We start from the raw sequence: 23203 nt of genomic DNA on the forward strand, positions 1-23203 counted from the left end.
TGAATTTTGTCCAGTATTTTGCTTTCTTTTACTGTTGATTAGGCAAAACCACTTTACAGTACGCTCCAGCATTCTTTTCATGCTCATCATCTACTGTAGCGGGGATAATGTTGTAACAAAATGCAACGTACAATAATGGTAACAGATGATGCATGCAGGACACATTATCCTCCACATAACACACATTAACCTCCACATAACACACATTATCCAACAACATAACTCACATTATCCTCCACATAACAAGACTGAAATGGATCCTCTCAATTAAAACCCGTGATACAGACTAGATCTGCGCCACACCGACAATTCCACCTCAGCAGAGTCGAGGAACTGTATTAACACTGATACATCAACATTAATGCTTAATATGTACTGTAGCTTTCATCCTGGGAGTTCCTGTGGGAGTAATACTGTATGTACTGCAGCTTTCATCCTGGGAGTTCCTGTGGGAGTTCCATTAATGAGGAAGAATCGCCCAGGACCATCTCCTCTCCCAGTGTTCCGGAGTGTGTTGACGATGGAGCCAGAGGGGGCTGCAGTCACGGAATGGAACAGGGAAAACAAGCAGTAACTTTCTAAGATGAGGACGGGAAGAGTTGTGGAGAGGTGGAGGGATAAACTGCAGATCTGTTTTCTCCTCATCTTGTTGAGGTTAAGAGGTCAAGTGAGAGAGGTCAAGTTTCATACAGTAGACTCCTACTGTAAGAAATTGTACGCTTATCTTTTTATTGATCTAAAGGGGACATTGTAATTGTTTTTAGCCTATAGTACAATTCTGTAAGTACAGTACAGTAAACTAAAAGCTAAAGAAATGTTACATTGAGACAAACAACAGGAATACCACACTGTGGGAACGGGAGGGGTCTACTTTTTACTGAGCATTTTCCTCTAGAAATGACTGGTGTCCATTGTCATGTGTCTGCCCCGTCTCCTTGAGAGGAGAAATGGCAGTGCTGCTAACACACGGGACGGGACGGGGGGCTGGCCGGTGTCTCACAGCACCTGAAACCTATTAGAGAGTGCTTTAGAACATTCCACAGGGTTCCTCCACTCCGCTTCACATTGGCCAGAGGGCATCATAAAGGTCTTCACTGAGAGGGTTGCTCACTAAATCAGATGCCCGGTAGTTTTTTCGTCCGCAGATCCAGTGCATTGTACAGCCGGGACAGGCAAGTTGAAACAACAATACAACCACCACTGCGTGAGAGAGAAGGGATAGAGGCTTCTAAAATGTCCAAAAAGACGATCTGGCTCTTGTTGTTGGTGTTCAAGTCGGGTAATACAGCATGGCAAAGGGAAATATGACTACTAGAGCAGTGTAAGGGCCCCAGAAGGATGTGTCCTCAGTCCTCTGCTGTACTCTCTGTTCACCCACAACTGTGAGGCTTTACACAACACCAACTCCATCATCAAGTTTGCTCGTGACACCACGGTTGTAGGCCTGATAACCAACAATGACAAGTCAGCTATGGAGGAGGTAAGTGAACTGGCATTGTGGTGTCATGACAACAACCTCTCCCTCAACGTCAACAAGACAAATGAGTTGATTGTTGACTTCAGGATGTAGAGGAGGGAGCGTGCCCTGATCCACATAAACAGGACTGCAGTAGAGAGAGTCACGAGTTTTTAAGTTCCTCGTCCACATCACCAAGGACTTTTCATGGACCAACAACACCACCACTCTTGTCAAGAGGGCGCAACAGCATCTCTACTTCCTAATGCAGCTGAAGAAATGTAGCATGCCACGCCAGATCCTCTCCAGATACTACTGCTGCACCATCGAGAGCGTCCGGACTAGTTGTATTATGGTCTGGAACGGAAATTGTGCACTACCGCAACGGCCCTCCAGCGGGTGGTGAAGACGGTCCAGTACATCACTTGGATCGTGCTACCACCCATCCAGGACATCTACTCAAAACGGTGCCTGAGCACGCAGCATCATCAAGGACCCCACACACCCCAGCCACGAGCTGTTCTCTCCCTTACTGTTGGGCAGACGCTATTGGAGCATGAGGTCTGATACTAACAGGCTCAGAGACAGTTTCTATCTACAGGCCATCAGACTGATTAACACTTGAACTGGACTGACCACCTGCTCTGATTCTCCGCACCTTTGCAAACATGCACTCACTCATGCACACACCCACACAGACATACACACACAAATATACGTTCATGCGACACACACATCACAACTGCTGCTTCCGGACTCTTATTATACTGCTCAGTTCATACACTGCCACCCAGCCCCTCCTTCCCCAATACATGTATAAATATTGGATTATATATTGAGCCTTCCTGTATTATATTTATGCTAAAATGTTTATTCTATTCTACTGTCATTTACTTATTGTTCGAATTCTTATTTTTTACTATTTCTTATTGTTGTTGTCCAGAAAGAACCTGCAAGTAAGCATTTTGTTGGACGATGTATACCATGTGCGTATCCCTTACATATGACTAATGAAACTTGAAACTAAGGACAGCGTGAAGAGCTCTTCTGAAAATATAAAAATGAAATACGAAAAAGGAGGTCTTTATCAAAATATAGCTAAAATGTCAAGAATGACTTTAATCTGACAACATACTCCAACAGATCATGTTTGTGTTCAATACTTAGCCATCTGGACTCATAACAGCCAGACCCCAATAGTGCACTCACACTAAGAAACAAGCACACAGAACCCAATGCCAACTTTACCACACTAGCTAGCTCTATCTATGTACACACCACTGTCCCTGCACTGTCCCGGCGTTTAGCTGCAGCATCAAGGTCCATCTCAGTGCTCTGCTCTGCATTGGCTGGCTCTCTGTCTGTCCAAGCCTCAGTGTTATGCTCGGTGGGTTTAGCTCGGTGGGTGTCTGTGGCCTCTCCTCTGGCCGCCCGTGTCCATTTGCTCTGCGGGTATGGCAGGCCCGAGCTGACAGATGGCAGCTCCTCTCCTCCACTCTCGTTCTCTACTCCCACTCCGGAGTAACACAGTAACTGTTTTTTCCTCCAACATTGACCTTGCCGCAGCCAGCCAGCGATCCAGGCTGGCACTCCGCCTGTCGAACAGGAGGGTAATGAAGTCCAGTGCAGCTCACATGATTATTAAGGCTTTGGCGCTGGGGGGCCTTTTGAGGGGCTCACGCTCTACCCCCCTCACCTCTCTTCTCCCCTCCCTTCTCCTCCCATGTCTGTCGTTCACACACCAAGCGTTGATGAGAACAGTCAATCGTTACACAGCACTTTGGAAACACCAATTGTGCGCCATTAAGAGTGTTCCAATCCTTGGGTACATATCTTTAGCAGTTTGTTGTTGGTTCGTAGCCACAGAATCTGCTTATGATAAGTTATGCCACTGGAATGCCTTTTCTTTATTGCTTTTAAGTAGAAGAGTTATCTTATATCGCACCTGGATGTACTGCTGTAATTCCTCCCAGCTGACACCAACACGGAAGGACTATGTTAGGACTAAAGTTTCATCAGATGAAGCTACTGTATATAGGTGACAACTTCTAAAGCCAGACCACACCGCCACGTCAGTCTATCACACCACCACGCCACATCAGTCTATCACACAACCACACCGCGTCAGTCTGTCACGCCACATCAGTCTACCACACCACACCACCACGCCACATCAGTCTATCACACAACCACACCGCGTCAGTCTGCCACGCCACGTCAGTCTACCACACCACTCCGTCATGCCACGTCAGTCTACCACACCACACCACCACACCACGTCAGTCTACTACACCACACCACACTGCCATGCCACGTCAGTCTATCACACCACCACACCGCGTCAGTCTGCCACGCGACGTCAGTCTACCACACCACACCGCCACACCACGTCATGTCTACCACAACACCACACTAGCCCTGTAATTCTCCCCAGGGCAGAGGGAGGCATCTCTCTCCAGTCACACTCAGAGTCTGGGTCACACAATGAGAGGTCGTTCTGCGATTTGAGAGGTGTGGGTTGCAGCATTGACCTTTACTAAGGCAGAGCTGTCTGTTTGCACTGCTCCCATAAGCCACCTCCCCGTCTGACTGCTTAGCAACCCCTTCGGACCGGGGCGTGCCGCGGTGCGCATGCTCCGTTGGCCTCCGTGGCATCTAGGAACCTCCGGGGAGGGACAGGAATGGAGTGGTTCATTCTGATCATCCAGTATTTATAGGCCAATTCAGAACAAGGTTTGGTATTAACACTCTAAAGGAGACATCCCTCCTGTATATCAATAAAACATAGAGGAGCCAGGACTGGAGCACAGGAAGGATGAGCCTTCTACCTCAAGCTCATTCCAGGACTGTAGAGAAACCAAGCAGTCTGACATGGTAGCTGGGCTAGAGCTACAACAGACACATTTGTCATTAGGTAGAGTACTACAACAGTATCTCCTCAAAAGGATTTGGCAAAATAAATGACATCATGACATCAGCCCACCAATCACAACAGAGTCCAGACATTGTTCACTCAAACCTTGTACCAACACACCGTATGAACTGTGGGAGCATCACATATTTTCTCACATGTTGGCCTAGTCTGTGAGGTTTGGGGAAATATCAAGAAAATATCTATATAAGGACCATATCAGACTGAGCTTGTCTGGCCTAGCAACAGACCATCATAACAGAAATACCTTTCCAAGAAGAGTACATTCACCGCAATGCTGTAAAAGCTTTTAAAAAAGAGACAGTCTCTGAGTTAAAGGAGAACTTGAACTTTTTTTTAAAAGGAAGAAGCTATAATCCAGTCAGGTAAAAACTGTGCAATTGAATGTGTCGAAACTGCAGATAGAATTTTTCTTTGCAGCCCATCTCTGTTTCTCTATTCTCCTCATGGACTCCACATTAGTCAGGCAGAGAGGTATAATGTAACAGGAAGGAAGGTGAGCGTAATTGCATATTAGCAGCAGCACACTCGACTGCGCGGGAGGTGACTGCGCTAACGAATCGAGAGGAGTTATTATTAATCACCAATTAATACAAATCAGGCTAGAAATCGCACTCAGTCTACAGTACGCATGGCTTCCTTTTGTTTCCACTGGCTGATCTGGGCTGGTCAGAGTGAGGCTGGTCTGTTCTCTTATTTATTTCATAACATTGATCGAGTTCCTGTTGCTGTGGTATGTTGTGTTGACTATTGGGTTTTAGAGTCTGATCCAACCCCCTAGGATTGAAATGAGAAGCCTGTTCCACTATGTTAGTTCACAGATTACATGTGTATGTGCTTTATGAATGAGATTAATTCATTGCAGAGCACAGGTTATTGTTATACTGTCTGGTGGTAATAACAAGAAAACACTAAAAACCATCCTATTTCTTTACGCAACACGAAAAGAAATGTCCTTTAATGGAGTAGTGAGTGAGTGTGTTGCCACTAGTAAAGAGAATGACAGAGACAGCCTAATCAACACACCATTGCCCAAACTGCTCCAGGGACCCACAACCAGGAGGAAAGGGATCATTTGAAGCCCTTTAGAAGGCAATGAAACAAGCCTTTTAGCCTCAACTACAGCTATACTTCTCTATTTACTCTATCATCACTAAAACCCAAACACAGTAAGGGTTGCCAGATTGGTGGATCATATAAAAAACTAAACAACAAGCCTTTTAGCCTCTGAAAACAGCTATTCGTCCTGCTTTACTACATCACTAAAAGCCAAACACAGTTAGGGTTGCCAGATTGGTGGTTAGTATGAAAAACGGTGTCAGAGAGTCAGGGAGGGAGAGATAACAGAGACAGAGGTTGAATCTGGAGGAGGGCTAGAGGCCTCATGCTCCTCACCCTCCTCTCTCCAGCTCTGTAACGGCCCACAGTGACCTGCTTCACACAGAGCGGCCAGCTGTACACCAAATGTGCCTTTCCCTCTCCGCCCCGAACCTCGTACCCTACCCCTCCTGTGCCCCCCCGCCCAAGCTGACCAGGCCACTGGCTCCGCTCTGTGAGAGGGAGAAGGCTCCTCCCTGAATTGGCTGCAGGCTCAGCGTTGTCCTGTCACCAGCCCAAAAAACGGTAGAGGTGACCCCAAAACCACTTTCTGGAATGTCCTACCCTGCTGCCTAGGGTTTGTTTGTTTATGATTGTCCTTCTGAGCCTTGCCACCTTGGCTGGAGTAGCTTGGACTGGAATAGTATAAAAATATAGGATCAGAGTGGACACCAAAATTGTGAAAATGTGAGACCCTTCTTCACCTTTTAAGCACCACGCTCACTGCCCATGCTTTTAAAAGGTGTCATTGGTCACTGAAATCCACAGAGGGATATTTGAGACAGTAGGATAAATGGGTCAAAAGTCCCCCCCCCTCCCCCATGAGTTCCCGGTGAGGTCAAAGTGAAGGGCTGTGGAGAGGTTATGTCCCGTTGGTTCAAACCCAACAGGCTTAACTGACATATGGAGGAGCTTCAAAGGCAAACAGTTCAAAACAAACAATAACTTGAGCAAACAAACAACCCATCTAGAGCAGGGATGGGCAATTTTGATGGTGGTGAGGCCCAAGGAAAATCTTAACTCATCATGAAGGGCCGCAGTGTCTCGCAGGTCTGCATACCCACACCCATACACACACGTACTCAGAGCTGGCTCTAGCCTTTTGGGGGGCCTGAGCAACACATTTTATCGTCCCCTTGACAGCAGAGAGAAAACATTGTTTTAACTGCGGGCCTACAAAAGGGGGGTCACACGCTGGCCGCCAGTTACCCATCCCTGATCTAGAGTGCTTGTCTCATTCAACCCAAACAGATGATGATTGACACAAATGTGTTGTATCTGTGTGGAGGATGAAGAATTCAGAATGCCTTAATCAACATCCTGCACAAGGAAAGATACAAATGAGGGAATTGATAGTCGACAACCACAACAACTGAAAGCAGTATAAATCTGTTTGTCGGGCACCCTCAATTCTGTAAGTGCACCATGCCAAAAAAAACTGTAAACCAAAGAGTGGCCAGCTGTCTTCTGGCCTGCTATTAAATTGCTCCTTGGATGGTGGCAATATCATTTTTTTCTCTATAGGAGTATCACACCAGGTCCCCAAACAGAGCGACCAGCTGTACAGCAAATGTGTACTGATCCATCTGGGCCCTAGCAGGTTGCAGCCTCCATCTTAAGACACTTGGGTCTGTTTCCAGCGCTTGGCCAGAGCTGGTCTAGCCTGGTTAAACCAGACTGAACACAGAGGCAACATTGTGAACACAGTGTTGAGTCTGGTTCAACCAGGCTAGGGCTGGTATGCAGTGTACTGTCCTCCTTCATTCACACCCATAGCCACCTCCCTCCTTCCCTCCCTCCCTTCCACTTCCAAATGATCATGCTAAATGTTGAGAAGCAATGCACGAGAGCTGTGCTTTCTGTCGTCATGCGAGCATAATATCCATGCATCAAAATGTGCTGGCAGACGTACAAACAAGGCCACAAGCTAGCTAGCACTTTGGTTAGGAAAGCGGGGAGGAAGGGGAGACAGAGTGCACTTGGTTTACGGTCAGAGATGATTGTATTACAAAGACAGACAGCTGAGATGGACTTCTCGGGTTCTGTTGTTCCATACACTTAGCGACAGCGTTATGTCACGCCACATCACTATATATAGTTATCAGTGTGAAGCAAAACCAGTGGGGAGTGGGGTAGGAGTGGAGCAGGGCATGGGTTGAAAATAACACCCTTGTGAATCCAGCTCCTGCTCCATTACCTAGGCTAATAACGCTGAGAGCTGAGCAGAGATGACCCCAGCCTCGTTTCCCCTCTCTAGTGCAGATGGCCATTAAAGTGAGAAAGTGTCCCTTTTTCAGGGAGAAATTGGGTTTGTGGTAATTAGCCTGCTCCAGGTTTAACCCTCCCATTGTCGGAGAGGTAAAGCAGAAAGAGAAATGCCTCAGCATTTAAAACCAACCATTGTCAACTCTGAACAATGTTTGTGTAATAACATAACTATAGGCAAATAACAAATAATTACAAAAAAAGTACAATGACTTTTTAGCGATTATATCTATTTCTCTTTAATCTATTTGAAGTATATACTTTCTTTAACAAAATGCATTCGATCAATCAATAATCGATTTTGATCCATTGCACATTTGTATTTATTCCAAATGAAGTCATTTCAGATTTGGTTTTCTGAAACTGTTTGGATTCTAACATTATGGGGGAATAGCATGCCTGTCTGTGTGGCTGAAAGACTTAAAGTAACCAGTAGGGGGAGGTGTTTTGAGAGGACTAGAGCCAGCATGGTGATGTATTAGGCACCCCCAGGAAAGTGTACAGAGAGCAGATCAGATGAATACAAACCAACCACACACATAGCTACACACTTTCTCACACACACACACACACACACACACACACACACACACACACACACACACACACACACACACACACACACACACACACACACACACACACACACACACACACACACACACACACACACACACACACACACACACACACACACACACACACACACAGCTCACACACATCTCAAAATCAGAACTCACATGCCTGTGATTGTTTATGCACAAACAGTGTGTTCCTTATAGAATTGCCCACCGTGTTTAAATTCACCTGCGCCTAGGAGCGCGTCCCAAACAGAGAGGTTCCAGATCAATGAGTCTCTCTCCCACTGAAGACAACAGATAATGCAGTGTAATGAAAGAGACGCCAAACGAGTTGAATAAATGAATGAATAAAGGAAGGTGAGACTGGAATTCAGACGCCTACTTACTGCAGGCAAGAAAGAAAGAAGCCTGGGTAGTGAATTGTGTTTTCTCTGCAAATGATTCTACCTGCATACAAATGAAAGCCAAAAGTAAAGACATTTGAGAATTATAGAACAGGAGAGGGTATGCTCTTTGTGTTTTAATTAAGCATTCAGAATATTAATGTGTTGAATAACATTTGAATAAAGGGTTTTATCTAGATTCTGGTTCGATGAACTTAGTCGACATGCATCAAATTGAACTACATTGTTGTTTTCATACATTTCATACAGGATCAGGCATTTCAGCATTGACAGACAAGAATGTCTGAAAATCAAAAGCAGGCTCACACAATGTTCATGCTTGTGCATCCCAGAGGCTTTCATCACAAATTCACAAGGTATAAAAATAGAAGGTTTTATATTCTATAGTTATGCTTACAGTAATTATTTTTGTTACAACAAAGGGTGTATTTAGTACTGCAATCTGGGGAGAGTGTGAAAGATTTAAAACCAAATATGAAACAATATGCTCTGGATAAGAGCATCTGCAAAATGAACAAAATGGAGTGTAAATGGAATATCTTCGGGAAATATGTTGAATAATTAACAATATATCAACAGATATTCCTTTGTATGACTACATTAGACAGTACCTCAAAACAAGTGACCATAAACATGGAGAGAAATAAGAAATGAGTCACCTCTCCTACCTAGCATGTGATTGGCCACGTGGACCTGGATGTCCCATTCGCTGTAGAAGACCATCTGACACTTGATGCACTGGTAGGTCTTCTTCTGAGCAAGAGACCAGGAGGAAAAGACAACACAAGGACACAGGGTTTTATACTATGTCAATGTCACATTCTTACTGAGCACTCTGAGTAGTTCTGAGCACTTCTTTGGCTACAAATCTGAAACTAATTTGTATACTCTGTGATTAATTAACAAGCTCACTGGACAACCAAAAAACTCTGGTAGTTTTTTAATTTGGTAATTTTATAAGATATGTTTTATCATACAGGGGTGGTTTCCCTGACACAGAGGAAGCCTAGTCCAGGAATAAAATGCATGGTCAATAAAGAATCTCCATTAAAATAGCTTTTTAGTGTAGGACTAGGTTGAATCTCTCTCATGTTTATTTACATTGTATTAAAGTCCCTTACCTCCTCAGTCTGTGAGGGGCTGGCCCTGGGCATGGGGGAGATCTGTGGGGTCCTGAGCTGCCCGCTGTTGCAGTCCCCTCCCTGCTCCCTGTGCACCGTCTGGGCGTGGTTCTGCAGCTCCGCCTCTGACTCAAACTTCACATTGCAGCTGGTACATCGAGTCTTGGCGGCGCTTGAGGAGATAGAGGAGGAGGACGATGACGATGAATGGGCCAGCTTGCCTTTCCCCTCCCCGGGGCTGAGACTCTCCATATGAGCGGTCCATGCTGCTGCAGGCATGGCTGGGGTTGTGGCTCCTCCCCCTCCCTGCTGCTGCCTGCCTCCGTTCATTACCTTGGGGCTGGAGCTCTTTGAGCCAGCGGCACTGACACACGCAGCACACAGCCCGTACGGCAGCCCGTTGATGTCTAGCTTCACCAGGTCAGATTTGGACCGGAACTCCTTCAGGCACGAGGCACACTTGAAGAGCTTCTGGTTTACTTGGTGGTGTTGTTGGTGATGATGGTGGTTGTGGGAAGCCAAATTGGTGGTGCGGCCGATGGGGTGGTTGGTGGACATTGTGCCAGTCTTCTGCATGTGGAAGGTGCCGTGAATCTTGAGCTCCAGGGTGGAGGTGACTGTCTGCATGCACACCACACAGCGGAAGCCCGTCAGGGAGTTCCTCAGGTCTGGGTGCATCTGGCAGTGCTCCATGAAGTCCTCCTCGCTCTGCAGGGGCATCTTGCAGATTCGGCAGCTGCCTGTGTCTAGGCTCTTGCTGTGGGTGACCTTGTGCTCGGTCAGTGTGAGCAGCGAGGGGAAACGCTCTCCGCAGATGGGACACATGTAGTGCTTGACGGGTCCCAGGTGGGTTTGCATGTGTTCCCTCAGACCTGCCTCTGAGAAGAAGGTGCGTTGGCAAACGTTACACTTGTGGGTGCCCTTGATCATGTCTGACTTCCTCTTCGCCATGGCGCTCTCACCCGGGCGGATGTTGTGGTCTCGGAGTTGGTGGTTGGTGAGGAGGGAGTCCATTGTGTACGATGCCCCGCAGATGTCGCACCCGAACAAGGGGTCAGCGGTGTCCACCTCCTCCTCACTCCCATCATGGTTGTTTGGGGACTCCAACACGCCCCCTGATCCTGCCACCGCTACACCATGGCTGTTGGTCAACAGACCCTGTAGCTCTGCGTCGTCCTTGGTCACCAGGTGGTGGTCCACTCCTCCGGTGGTCGATCCATTGGCGCCACAGTTCTGGGCCTTTCCCTCAAACACACAGTGCTTCTCCCTCAGGTGCTTCTCCAGAAGTACGATGGCTTGGAAGGCTTTGCTGCAGAAGCGGCAGTTATACTTCTTGCTGTGGGTGGTGATGTGGCACTGCAGCTCCACCTCCGTGCCGAAGGACTCCCCGCAGAAGATGCAGCGGTGGGCCCGGCCCTGGTTCTCCAGGTGGCTGTGCTTGACATGCAGCTGCAGGTCGGCCTCGTGCCTGAAGTCCCAGTTACATGAGGTACAGCGGTACACCTTTTTCTCGTTGCTGTGCTTGACGGCAAGGTGGAGCTGAGTGGACACCTTGGAGTCAAACACTTCCTGGCACAGGGTGCAGCGGAAGAACACGAACGTGTGCATTTCCAGCAGGTGTTTCTGCAGGTCGTCCACTGAGGTGAACTGCTTGTCGCAGCTCTCGCAGATGTAGTAGGTAGAGGTGATGGTAAAGTGGACTGTCACATGCTTCAGCAGGGACTCCTGGTTGGGGAAGTCCTTGCTGCACTGGGGGCAGGTGAGCTGGGGCTGTATCCCGTCCAGGTGAGTTTTCAGGTGGGTCTGGAACAGGTCCAGGCTGATGTACTTGGCCCCACACTGGTTGCAGATGAACTCGCTAATGCCACGATTGCCACGAGAGGAGGAACCATGAAGGAAAGATTGATCAATCGATATGGGTGAGGAAGGGCTGAGGGTCCGCAGAGACTTCTTTCCATTGTTGATGTAGTTCAGTGCCAGCGGAATGTTCTTGTGGTTTTCTTTGATGTGCTTGTTCAGCTTCAGAACACTGTTGAAGATTGGCGAGTTGGTGCAGTAGGAGCAGGAGTACACCTCCATGACGGGCTCCTTGGGGGTCACTGCCAAGGGGGAGTCGAAACGCAGGCTGCCCGCCTCGCAGTGGGTCTGACGGACGTGCTCTTCCAGCGTGGCTTCGGTCAGGAACCCCATAAAGCACTGGGGACAGAAGAAGGCATTGCTCTCCTTGGCCACAGGGCTGGGGAAGCTGTGGGAGCAGCGGATGTGTTCTTGAAGAGCGTTGAGGTTGCTCAGCACCTCAGTGCAGAAGTTACACTGGAGCAAGGCGTCGGGCAAGCTGGCCACCAGGGCGGCATGGTCCTCGGCGTTGTGCACCTGCTTTAGGTGCTCACTCAGGTTGAACAGGGAGGGCAGCAACTCCAGGCAGAACTGGCAGGTGTGTGCCTGCTCAGGTTTGTCAAGGTGCATGGTCCGCAGGTGTATCTGAAGTACGGCCAGGCTATTGAACACCTGCTTGTTGCAGTAGATGCAGCTGTAGGAGATCTTGGGCTGCTTGGAGGAGCGTCCCCCGACGTCATGTGGGGTGTGCTGGGCAGCCCTCTTCCTCCTCCCCCGGGTCTTGGGCACAGGTGGGGCGGCCTCCACCATGGTGGAGCTGTCGACGGAGAGGTTGGAGTCCGGGGTGGTGCTGGAGACGGAGGTGTAGCCCACAGTGAGCAGGGAAGGGCTGTTGCTGTGGTTACTGGACTCAGGGAGTTGGTGGATGTCCATGTGGGCATAGAGGTCCTCCACGGAGAGGAAGTGCTCGGAGCAGACGGCGCAGCAGTGACCTTTGCGGTCATGGCTGTGGGCCTGGTCAATGTGGGTCAGCAGGATGCCCTCATCGCTGAAGGGCTCGTGGCAGTAGATGCACTGCAGGGCACCACACAGGCCCCCGTCCTCTGATGGAGAGCACTCAGGGTGGCACTCAGCGATGTGCCTCTGCAACTCCTCAGGGACGTCAAAGCCCTCCTCACAGCGGCTGCACTTCCTTGTCTCCTTCAGCTTCCATTCCTCCTTGGAGAATCCACTGCCTGACCCCCTGCTGCTGCTGTCTTTGCCCCGCTCGTGTACCTGCATGTGTCCGTGGAGGGAGCTGGAGGAGAGGAAGCCCCGGCGGCACACAGGGCACTTGTGGGGCTTGTTGGAGGCGTGGGTCTTCATATGGATCTTGAGGTGGTCGCTGCGTGAGAAGGCCGAGTCGCATTCGCCACAATGATATTTCTTGTCGCCGGTGTGCAGCTTGACATGCCGGTCGCGGCTGCGCTTGTGCTTGAACAGGCGGCTGCAGAAGGTGCAACTGAAGGGGAGCTTGTCACCGTGGCTCTGCTCGTGGCGCTTGAGGAAGCTCAGACGGCTAAAGGACTTGTCACAGAACTGGCACGGGTACGGTAGGCCGGGGCCCCCTTCATCCTCGCCAAAATCATAGTCTTCGCAGTGGCCAGGGGAAGTCTGGTCTTTACTGGATGGAGATGATGCAGGCCAAGAACAGGATGGGTCATCATCGAGATCAACACCGTCTATACATAGATACAGGTACATAGAGAGAAGAGAGAGAGAGAGAGCGGGAGGGGGGAGAGAGAGGGAGAGAGAGGTAAGAGAAAGTGGGGAACAAGAGGGAGAGGGAGAGAGAGGTGTTTTGTCTGATTGCATTAGGAACTCATTTGTCTCAGCTCTGTTAAATAGTAAAGGTTGGCTGCTGTGGCATTAGTCATTGTGGTAATTGCAAGGTAGCTAAGTATGAGTTTACATTCCTTTGTTACTTTGACATTTTTTCTCATGTTACTGCATTATGCTTGACTCTCACAGGAAACAATGCCTCATCTTAGGAGTTATCTAAAATTGTACATTTCAACCTGCTTTTAAAGTATAATTACAGGTAAGGAAAGAAAAATGAAAGTGCTTTTACCACAATTAACCTTGTATGGGGCCATGTAATGGCTTAGCCCACCGTGACTCACAATGCAAACTCTCTGACATTTAAACCCCAACACAAGGCAATGGGGAGCTTCAAGATGTAAGCCCCACATGAGGTAAATTAGGACATGTTTATTATTCTTTAGCAATTACCTGAATAGCTTCTATGAAATAATAGGCTTTAAAATGACCTTACATCAACAGAGACAAGAAAACAAAAGTCAAAAGGGAGATTTGAAACAAAGACAGAAATGGACACACATTGTACATAAATATGCAAAAACGACACTCTCGTCTCAACCGCAAAATGAGCAACTCTTTAAGAGAAACGCGGTTTGTTCTGACCATTAATCTGTTCTAGATATTAGATTATAGAATATTGGCTGAGCAGAGTGAGTGCTGGCTAAACTGAGCCATAAGGCAGCCGGTGCTGGATAGATAAGGTGTGCCAGGGGGCACTGTGAAGGGTTAAGGTGAGGTCAGAGAGAGAGTGATGGGGGAAGCGTGGGGGAGGATAAATACCTCACCCAAGGACAAGCAGGTGCAGTGAATGACCTGGGGACATCAGAACAACTGCCAATGTGCCCTCGCTTTTATCGTTATCACAAATGGCTATTCGTTGACGTTCCAATGTTGCGTAACACTGCACACAGTGTGATGTAAACACCAGTTTCCAGGATGTTCAAACGTTGACGGACCACTTCTTCCCTCCGCCCAATTCTAAGTGCTGTGAACTTCTTTACTTGAATAAAACCAGGTAATCCCACCCCTTCAGAAACAACATCCCAAGTCAAAAGGCCAAAACCTGCATTGGAACGGGAAAAACAAGAGGAAACTGCACATGTCTTTGACTTATTTATTTATGGGACGGCTGGGGGAAAAGCATAAAGCCTCCATCATTCCAGAACCCAACCTTCCCCTTCACCATGTTATCTTTCAGCTGACACATACTGTAAGTCTCTCTCTCCCTCTCTCTCTCTCGTTCTGTTGTTTTTGATGGGGAAAGAGGTCTGCCTTTCGTCAGGATAACATACCATCACTGAGCACTTACAGGCGTCATCAGGGCCTATCTTCAGGAAACAGATGGGGTCAGAGGTTATTCCCCTGCCCCCCACAGCCCACTTTCCACAAGCTCTCACTCAAGGAGCAGGCAGAAAACCAAAGCATCTACTGACTTTCTTTATCCAGTTCATCCATGTTGTTTTATTCTGCTTTGAGGGAGGATGGGTGAGTCAGTGGAATGCCCTCCCCCACAGTGTGGGAGGATCTGCGCACGCACACACACACACACACACACACACACACACACACACACACACACACACACACACACACACACACACACACACACACACACACACACACACACACACACACACACACACACACACACACACACACACACACACACACACACTTCCAGGGTTGGAATAGACAGCGGAGCAGAGAGGAATGACCAATGCCTTATAGTCAAGCATGTTAGCTAGGAGACGAGACCAAAACAAACACATATAACAAGATATATACAAGGCAAAATGTAATTCCGCCTGTCTTATATGATGATGGCATTGCCGGCAGACATTGAGATGCTGTCAAGGCTGCCTCCTCCCTTCTTTGTTGACTGATTTATATTACTTATATCATGTCTTTATTACATTGAGCTGCATACATTAGTTAACATACAAACCCAAGAGTGGGGAGTGGGAGTCATGAGCAAGGTACACATGTGGGCCCTCATTTGAGTTGAACTGTCAGATGCTTAATTGACTTAACATGCTCCATGGTGCCACATTGTTGATTAACACAAGTGAATTGATGATATATGTATGTAGACCGTGTAGCTGTGTTGACATTGGACCTGTGAGTACAGTATTCCAGGGACTTTACGGTTTGTTAATCGTACCTGTGTGACCTAATGTCTTCTGAATGATATCTACGCTGCTTTCTCTGAACTGTTGCTATTCCCACTAACACTTGACATTGTTTTGAAAGGATGTCGGTGTGCAATTCAAAAGACGCACTGATATGGCTTTTTGGCAAACAGGTGGTTACTGACCCCTCGTAGCTAGATAACTTGTGTTCACTATACAACATATTTTATATGTTTTGCTACCCCTATCATCACCAAGGCATATTTTATATGTTTTGCTACCCCTATCATCACCAAGGCATATTTTATATGTTTTGCTGCCCCTATCATCACCAAGGCATATTTTATATGTTTTTCATATCACCATGGTGGTAGCACTTGAGGACAAGAGCTCAGGTAACCCACACACACACAACCCCCTCCCCAACACACACCCACACACACAGCCAAGACAAGTGTGTGAACAACGGCAGATGGAAAGTACTGTTCAACCCCAGGAGACGTAAGAGGAAAGAGAGAGAGAGAGGCTCTGTTTTTTCCCTACTTCACCCAGACAAGAAATGCCCAGGTCTCATCAGCCTGAGTAAATAAAAGCGAGGCGAGCAGGCCTATACTTCCCCGTCCGTCCGTCTCTGGGGCCTGTGCACGCCAGAGCTCTCTGCGCCGCTGCCAAAGGGTATTCTGAGGCCTGAAAAAGTACACCCTGGAGCTGAAGGGCTGTCTTTGTTGGCCTGCCAAGGCCTTCCTGAGCATCCTCCAGCCAACAGCCTGTCACATCCTGGGAGGAAGACCTCCATCTTAGGTCCCTCTCCCTTGCTCCTCCTCTCTCTCTCTCTCTCTCTCTCTGGGCCCTGGAGTCTTTAATCTCTCTCTCTTTATGGTCTCTCTCTGGGTTCTTTCCCCTCTCTCTCTCAAAATGCACTCCTGCCAGACCAGAAAGAAATGTGCTCTCCCTCTCGCTCTCTCTGGGCACTTTCTTCTCTCGCTTTCTCTCTGGGCTCTCTCTCTCTCTTACTCTGGACTCTCTTTCTCTCTCCACCTCTCTCTCTCTCTCTTTCCTTTAAATGTCTGCTACATAGAACAAAACAACTTGGTTGCGGGGCTGATACAGGGGACAGCTGGAAACTCATTTGACATCTGTTAAGTAAGAGTGTGCTCGTTCTCTAGCTAAGACTGGTGCATTACAAATATAGTTTTTTTAAGCTACATTTAAATATGTTATCTTTCTTGGTTTGTTCTGAGTTGGAGGTCCACAGGGAATGGTGGCACTTAAAAACAAAATATTTTTGGGCTCTGTTCACTACTTATTACAAAATAATCTTGGCATATCAGCTTTCACTTAAATGTATAACAACTATAACTTCTAACCTTTATCGAGGCTTCAGTGAAACACACAACCCTGATGAAATTGTAGTACAACGTTGCCATCTAATGCACAATCAAATGTCATAAATCAACACTGCAGAGCTCTCCCTGTCCTCTGCCGTGCCCTGATTGTATTAATGTGCATGTACACCCTGGCCCATCTACTGTTGCTAGCCCCAATTCTGCTCTGATATCTGCGTCACTGATTTCTGCTCTTGTAAAAGCCTTCTTTTTTTGGGCACTTTAACACTAAAATGGATCAATTGAAAGTGTGGGTTCACAGTTCCAATCCAGATGTGTTGGTCATTACTGAGACGTGGTTAAGAAAGAGCGTTTTGAACACTGATGTTAACCTTTCTGGTTATAACATTTTTCGGCAAGACAGATCTTCCTAAGGTGGTGGAGTGGCAATCTTTACCAAGGAACGCCTTCAGTGCTCAGTTGTCTCCACCAAGTCTGTTCCCAAACAATTTGATTTGCTGGTTTTAAGCATTAAACTTCAAATAGCTTTTTGCCGCTTTGTCATTACTCAGCCATAAATGTATATTCTTAAATTACCTGTTAGATACTGCTGCCCTGTCGGAACTAGAAGCGCATGCATTTCGCTACACTTGTAATAACACATGATAACCATGTGTATGTGATTTGATTTGTTGACTGTTGCTGGATGATATCATCCATCATCAGCACCGGCCTGTACCCTACCTGCCCTAAGCTCTCTCCTGGCCTCTTACACTAAGTCTGAATTTGTCCTGTTAGGTGACCTAAACTGGGACGAGCTTAAACCACCTGATCAAGTCCTAAAGCAATGGGACTCCCTAAATCTTTCTCAGATTATTATCCAACAAGGTATGACTCCAAACACCCAGAAAAGGCTTGTCATGTTTTGTCATTGATTATCATGTCTTGTCTCTGTGCTTCCCTTCTATTCGTTTCCCTCTGCTGGTCTTATTAGGTTCTTTCCCTCTTTCTATCCCTCTCTCTCCCCCTCCCTCTCTCCCTCTCTCGCTCTCTCTCTCTGTCGTTCCGTTCCTGCTCCCAGCTGTTCCTCATTCTCCTAACTACCTCATTTACTCTTTTCACACCTGTCCCCTATTTTGCCCTCTGATTAGAGTCCCTATTTCTCCCTCTGTTTTCCGCTTCTGTCCTTGTCGGATCCTTGTTTGATGTTCGCAGTTCTGTGTCCTTGTTCCGCCCTGTCGTGTTTTTACCTTCTTCAGATGCTGCGTGTGAGCAGGTGTCAATGTCAGCTACGGCCGGTGCCTTCCTGAAGCGACCTGCAGTCTGTGGTCGCGTCTCCAGTCGTTCCTCTCTACTGACGAGTGGATTTCAGTTTTCCTGTTTTTGCATTTTCCTAGATAATATCCAGGATTATCGCTTTTGTTTAAAACTGGAATAAAGACTCTGTTTCCGTTAAGTCGCTTTTGGGTCCTCATTCACCTGCATAACAGAAGGATCCGACCAAGAATGGACCCAGCGACTACGGATTCTCGCAACACTGCCGTCGAGATCCAGGGAGCAATGCTCGGCAGACACAAGCAGGAATTGTCTGCTGCTCGTCATGCCGTTGAGACCCTGGCCGCTCAGGTTTCCGACCTCTCAGGACAGATTCAGAGTCTTCGTCTCGTGCCACCAGCTACTTCCTGGTCTTCCGAGTCTCCGGAACCTAGGGTTAATAACCCACCATGTTACTCTGGGCAGCCCACTGAGTGCCGCTCCTTTCTCACCCAGTGTGATATTGTGTTCTCTCTCCAACCCAACACATACTCAAGAGAGAGAGCTCGGATCGCTTACGTCATATCACTCCTTACTGGTCGGGCTCGGGAGTGGGGCACAGCTATCTGGGAGGCAAGGGCTGAGTGTTCTAACGATTATCTGAACTTTAAAGAGGAGATGATACTGGTTTTTGATCGTTCAGTTTTTGGTAAGGAGGCTTCCAGGGCCCTGGCTTCCCTATGTCAAGGTGATCGATCCATAACGGATTACTCTATAGAGTTTCGCACTCTTGCTGCCTCCAGTGACTGGAACGAGCCGGCGTTGCTCGCTCGTTTTCTGGAGGGACTCCACGCTGAGGTTAAAGATGAGATTCTCTCCCGGGAGGTTCCTTCCAGCGTGGACTCTTTGATTGCACTCGCCATCCGCATAGAACGACGGGTAGATCTTCGTCACCGAGCTCATGGAAGAGAGCTCGCGTTAACGGTGTTCCCCCTCTCCGCATCTCAACCATCTCCTCCCTCCGGCTCAGAGACTGAGCCCATGCAGCTGGGAGGTATTCGCATCTCGACTAAGGAGTGGGAACGGAGGATCACCAACCGCCTTTGCCTCTATTGCGGTTCTGCTGGACATTTTGTCATTTCATGTCCAGTAAAAGCCAGAGCTCATCAGTAAGCGGAGGGCTACTGGTGAGCGCTACTACTCAGGTCTCTCCATCAAGATCCTGTACTACCTTGTCGGTCCATCTACGCTGGACCGGTTCGGCTGCTTCCTGCAGTGCCTTGATAGACTCTGGGGCTGAGGGTTGTTTTATGGACGAAGCATGGGCTCGGAAACATGACATTCCTCTCAGACAGTTAGGGAAGCCCACGCCCATGTTCGCCTTAGATGGTAGTCTTCTCCCCAGTATCAGATGTGAGACACTACCTTTAACCCTCACAGTATCTGGTAACCACAGTGAGACCATTTCCTTTTTGATTTTTCGTTCACCTTTTACACCTGTTGTTTTGGGTCATCCCTGGCTAGTATGTCATAATCCTTCTATTAATTGGTCTAGTAATTCTATCCTATCCTGGAAAGTTTCTTGTCATGTGAAGTGTTTAATGTCTGCTATCCCTCCTGTTTCTTCTGTCCCCTCTTCTCAGGAGGAACCTGGTGATTTGACAGGAGTGCCGGAGGAATATCATGATCTGCGCACGGTCTTCAGTCGGTCCAGAGCCAACTCCCTTCCTCCTCACCGGTCGTATGATTGTTGTATTGATCTCCTTCCGGGGACCACTCCCCCTCGGGGTAGACTATACTCTCTGTCGGCTCCCGAACGTAAGGCTCTCGAGGATTATCTGTCTGTTTCTCTCGACGCCGGTACCGTGGTGCCTTCTTCCTCTCCCGCCGGAGCGGGGTTTTTTTTGTTAAGAAGAAGGACGGTACTCTGCGCCCCTGCGTGGATTATCGAGGGCTGAATGACATAACGGTTAAGAATCGTTATCCGCTTCCCCTTATGTCGTCAGCCTTCGAGATTCTGCAGGGAGCCAGGTTCTTTACTAAGTTGGACCTTCGTAACGCTTACCATCTCGTGCGCATCAGAGAGGGGGACGAGTGGAAAACGGCGTTTAACACTCCGTTAGGGCATTTTGAATACCGGGTTCTGCCGTTCGGTCTCGCTAATGCTCCAGCTGTCTTTCAGGCATTAGTTAATGATGTACTGAGAGACATGCTGAACATCTTTGTTTTCGTTTACCTTGACGATATCCTGATTTTTTCTCCGTCACTCGAGATTCATGTTCAGCACGTTCAACGTGTACTCCAGCGCCTTTTAGAGAATTGTCTCTACGTGAAGGCTGAGAAGTGCGCCTTTCATGTCTCCTCTGTCACATTTCTCGGTTCTGTTATTTCCGCTGAAGGCATTCAGATGGATCCCGCTAAGGTCCAGGCTGTCAGCGATTGGCCCGTTCCTAAGTCACGTGTCGAGTTGCAGCGCTTTCTCGGTTTCGCTAATTTCTATCGGCGTTTCATTCGTAATTTCGGTCAAGTGGCTACCCCTCTCACAGCTCTTACTTCTGTCAAGACGTGCTTTAAGTGGTCCGGTTCCGCCCAGGGAGCTTTTGATCTCCTCAAGAAGCGTTTTACATCCGCTCCTATCCTTGTTACTCCTGACGTCACTAAACAATTCATTGTCGAGGTTGACGCTTCAGAGGTGGGCGTGGGAGCCATTCTGTCCCAGCGCTTCCATTCGGACGATAAGGTCCATCCTTGCGCTTATTTTTCTCATCGCCTGTCGCCATTGGAACGCAACTATGATGTGGGTAACCGCGAACTGCTCGCCATCCGCTTAGCCCTAGGCGAATGGCGACAGTGGTTGGAGGGGGCGACCGTCCCTTTTGTCGTTTGGACTGACCATAAGAACCTTGAGTACATCCGTTCTGCCAAACGACTCAATGCACGTCAAGCTCGTTGGGCGTTGTTTTTCGCTCGTTTCGAGTTCGTGATTTCTTATCGCCCGGGTAATAAGAACACCAAGCCTGATGCCTTATCCCGTCTCTTTAGTTCTTCTGTGGCTTCTACCGACCCCGAGGGGATTCTCCCTGAAGGGCGTGTTGTCGGGTTGACTGTCTGGGGAATTGAGAGACAGGTAAAGCAAGCACTCACTCACACTGCGTCGCCGCGCGCTTGTCCTAGTAACCTTCTTTTCGTTCCTGTCTCTACTCGTCTGGCTGTTCTTCAGTGGGCTCACTCTGCCAAGTTAGCTGGCCACCCCGGCGTTCGGGGTACGCTTGCTTCTATTCGCCAGCGGTTTTGGTGGCCTACTCAGGAGCGTGACACGCGCCGTTTCGTGGCTGCTTGTTCGGACTGCGCGCAGACTAAGTCAGGTAACTCTCCTCCTGCCGGTCGTCTCAGACCGCTTCCCATTCCTTCTCGACCATGGTCTCACATCGCCTTAGACTTTATTACCGGTCTGCCTTCGTCTGCGGGGAAGACTGTGATTCTTACGGTTGTCGATAGGTTCTCTAAGGCGGCACATTTCATTCCCCTCGCTAAGCTTCCTTCCGCTAAGGAGACGGCACAAATCATCATTGAGAATGTGTTCAGAATTCATGGCCTCCCGTTAGACGCCGTTTCAGACAGAGGCCCGCAATTCACGTCACAGTTTTGGAGGGAGTTCTGTCGTTTGATTGGTGCTTCCGTCAGTCTCTCTTCCGGTTTTCATCCCCAGTCTAACGGTCAAGCAGAAAGGGCCAATCAGACGATTGGTCGCATATTACGCAGCCTTTCTTTTCGTAACCCTGCGTCTTGGGCAGAACAGCTCCCCTGGGCAGAATACGCTCACAACTCGCCTCCTTCGTCTGCTACCGGGCTATCTCCGTTTCAGAGTAGTCTTGGGTACCAGCCTCCTCTGTTCTCATCCCAGCTCGCCGAGTCCAGCGTTCCCTCCGCTCAGGCTTTTGTCCAACGTTGTGAGCGCACCTGGAGGAGGGTCAGGTCTGCACTTTGCCGTTACAGGGCGCAGACTGTGAGAGCCGCCAATAAACGTAGGATTAAGAGTCCTAAGTATTGTCGCGGTCAGAGAGTGTGGCTTTCCACTCGTAACCTTCCCCTTACGACAGCTTCTCGCAAGTTGACTCCGCGGTTCATTGGTCCGTTCCGTGTCTCTCAGGTCGTCAATCCTGTCGCTGTGCGACTGCTTCTTCCGCGACATCTTCGTCGCGTCCACCCTGTCTTCCATGTCTCCTGTGTCAAGCCCTTTCTTCGCGCCCCCGTTCGTCTCCCCCCCCCCCCGTCCTTGTCGAGGGCGCTCCTATTTACAAGGTACGGAAGATCATGGACATGCGTTCTCGGGGACGTGGTCACCAGTACTTAGTGGATTGGGAGGGTTACGGTCCTGAGGAGAGGAGTTGGGTTCCATCTCGGGACGTGCTGGACCGTTCGTTGATTGATGATTTCCTCCGTTGCCGCCAGGGTTCCTCCTCGAGTGCGCCAGGAGGCGCTCGTGAGTGGGGGGGTACTGTCATGTTTTGTCATTGATTATCATGTCTTGTCTCTGTGCTTCCCTTCTATTCGTTTCCCTCTGCTGGTCTAATTAGGTTCTTTCCCTCTTTCTATCCCTCTCTCTCCCCCTCCCTCTCTCCCTCTCTCGCTCTCTCTCTCTATCGTTCCGTTCCTGCTCCCAGCTGTTCCTCATTCTCCTAACTACCTCATTTACTCTTTTCACACCTGTCCCCTATTTTGCCCTCTGATTAGAGTCCCTATTTCTCCCTCTGTTTTCCGCTTCTGTCCTTGTCGGATCCTTGTTTGATGTTCGCAGTTCTGTGTCCTTGTTCCGCCCTGTCGTGTTTTTACCTTCTTCAGATGCTGCGTGTGAGCAGGTGTCAATGTCAGCTACGGCCGGTGCCTTCCTGAAGCGACCTGCAGTCTGTGGTCGCGTCTCCAGTCGTTCCTCTCTACTGAC

General features: G+C 48.6%; 1 protein-coding gene across 6 annotated transcripts in view; it reads right to left on the reverse strand.

Annotated features, from left to right (window-relative positions):
• The window catches only part of LOC124017588 (zinc finger protein 521-like), a 91010-nt gene extending 77464 nt beyond the window's left edge, over nt 1-13546 (reverse strand). The window contains exons 1-2 of one of the 6 annotated variants that reach the window (XM_046332791.1): nt 9858-13546; nt 9405-9489 (exon numbers count right to left, since the gene is read on the reverse strand). In XM_046332791.1, the coding sequence (XP_046188747.1) occupies nt 9405-9489; nt 9858-13436 (3664 nt within the window). In that variant the 5' untranslated portion in view covers nt 13437-13546. Of the gene's footprint in view, nt 1-9395; nt 9490-9857 lie in introns of all 6 variants that reach the window. The other 5 variants (XM_046332787.1, XM_046332792.1, XM_046332788.1 and 2 more) reach the window with 5 other exon arrangements.
• Between the last annotated feature and the right edge of the window lie 9657 nt (nt 13547-23203).

Source organism: Oncorhynchus gorbuscha, unplaced genomic scaffold (assembly GCF_021184085.1).
Source record: "Oncorhynchus gorbuscha isolate QuinsamMale2020 ecotype Even-year unplaced genomic scaffold, OgorEven_v1.0 Un_scaffold_28:::fragment_4:::debris, whole genome shotgun sequence".
In the NCBI taxonomy this organism is placed as follows: Eukaryota; Metazoa; Chordata; class Actinopteri; order Salmoniformes; family Salmonidae; genus Oncorhynchus; species Oncorhynchus gorbuscha.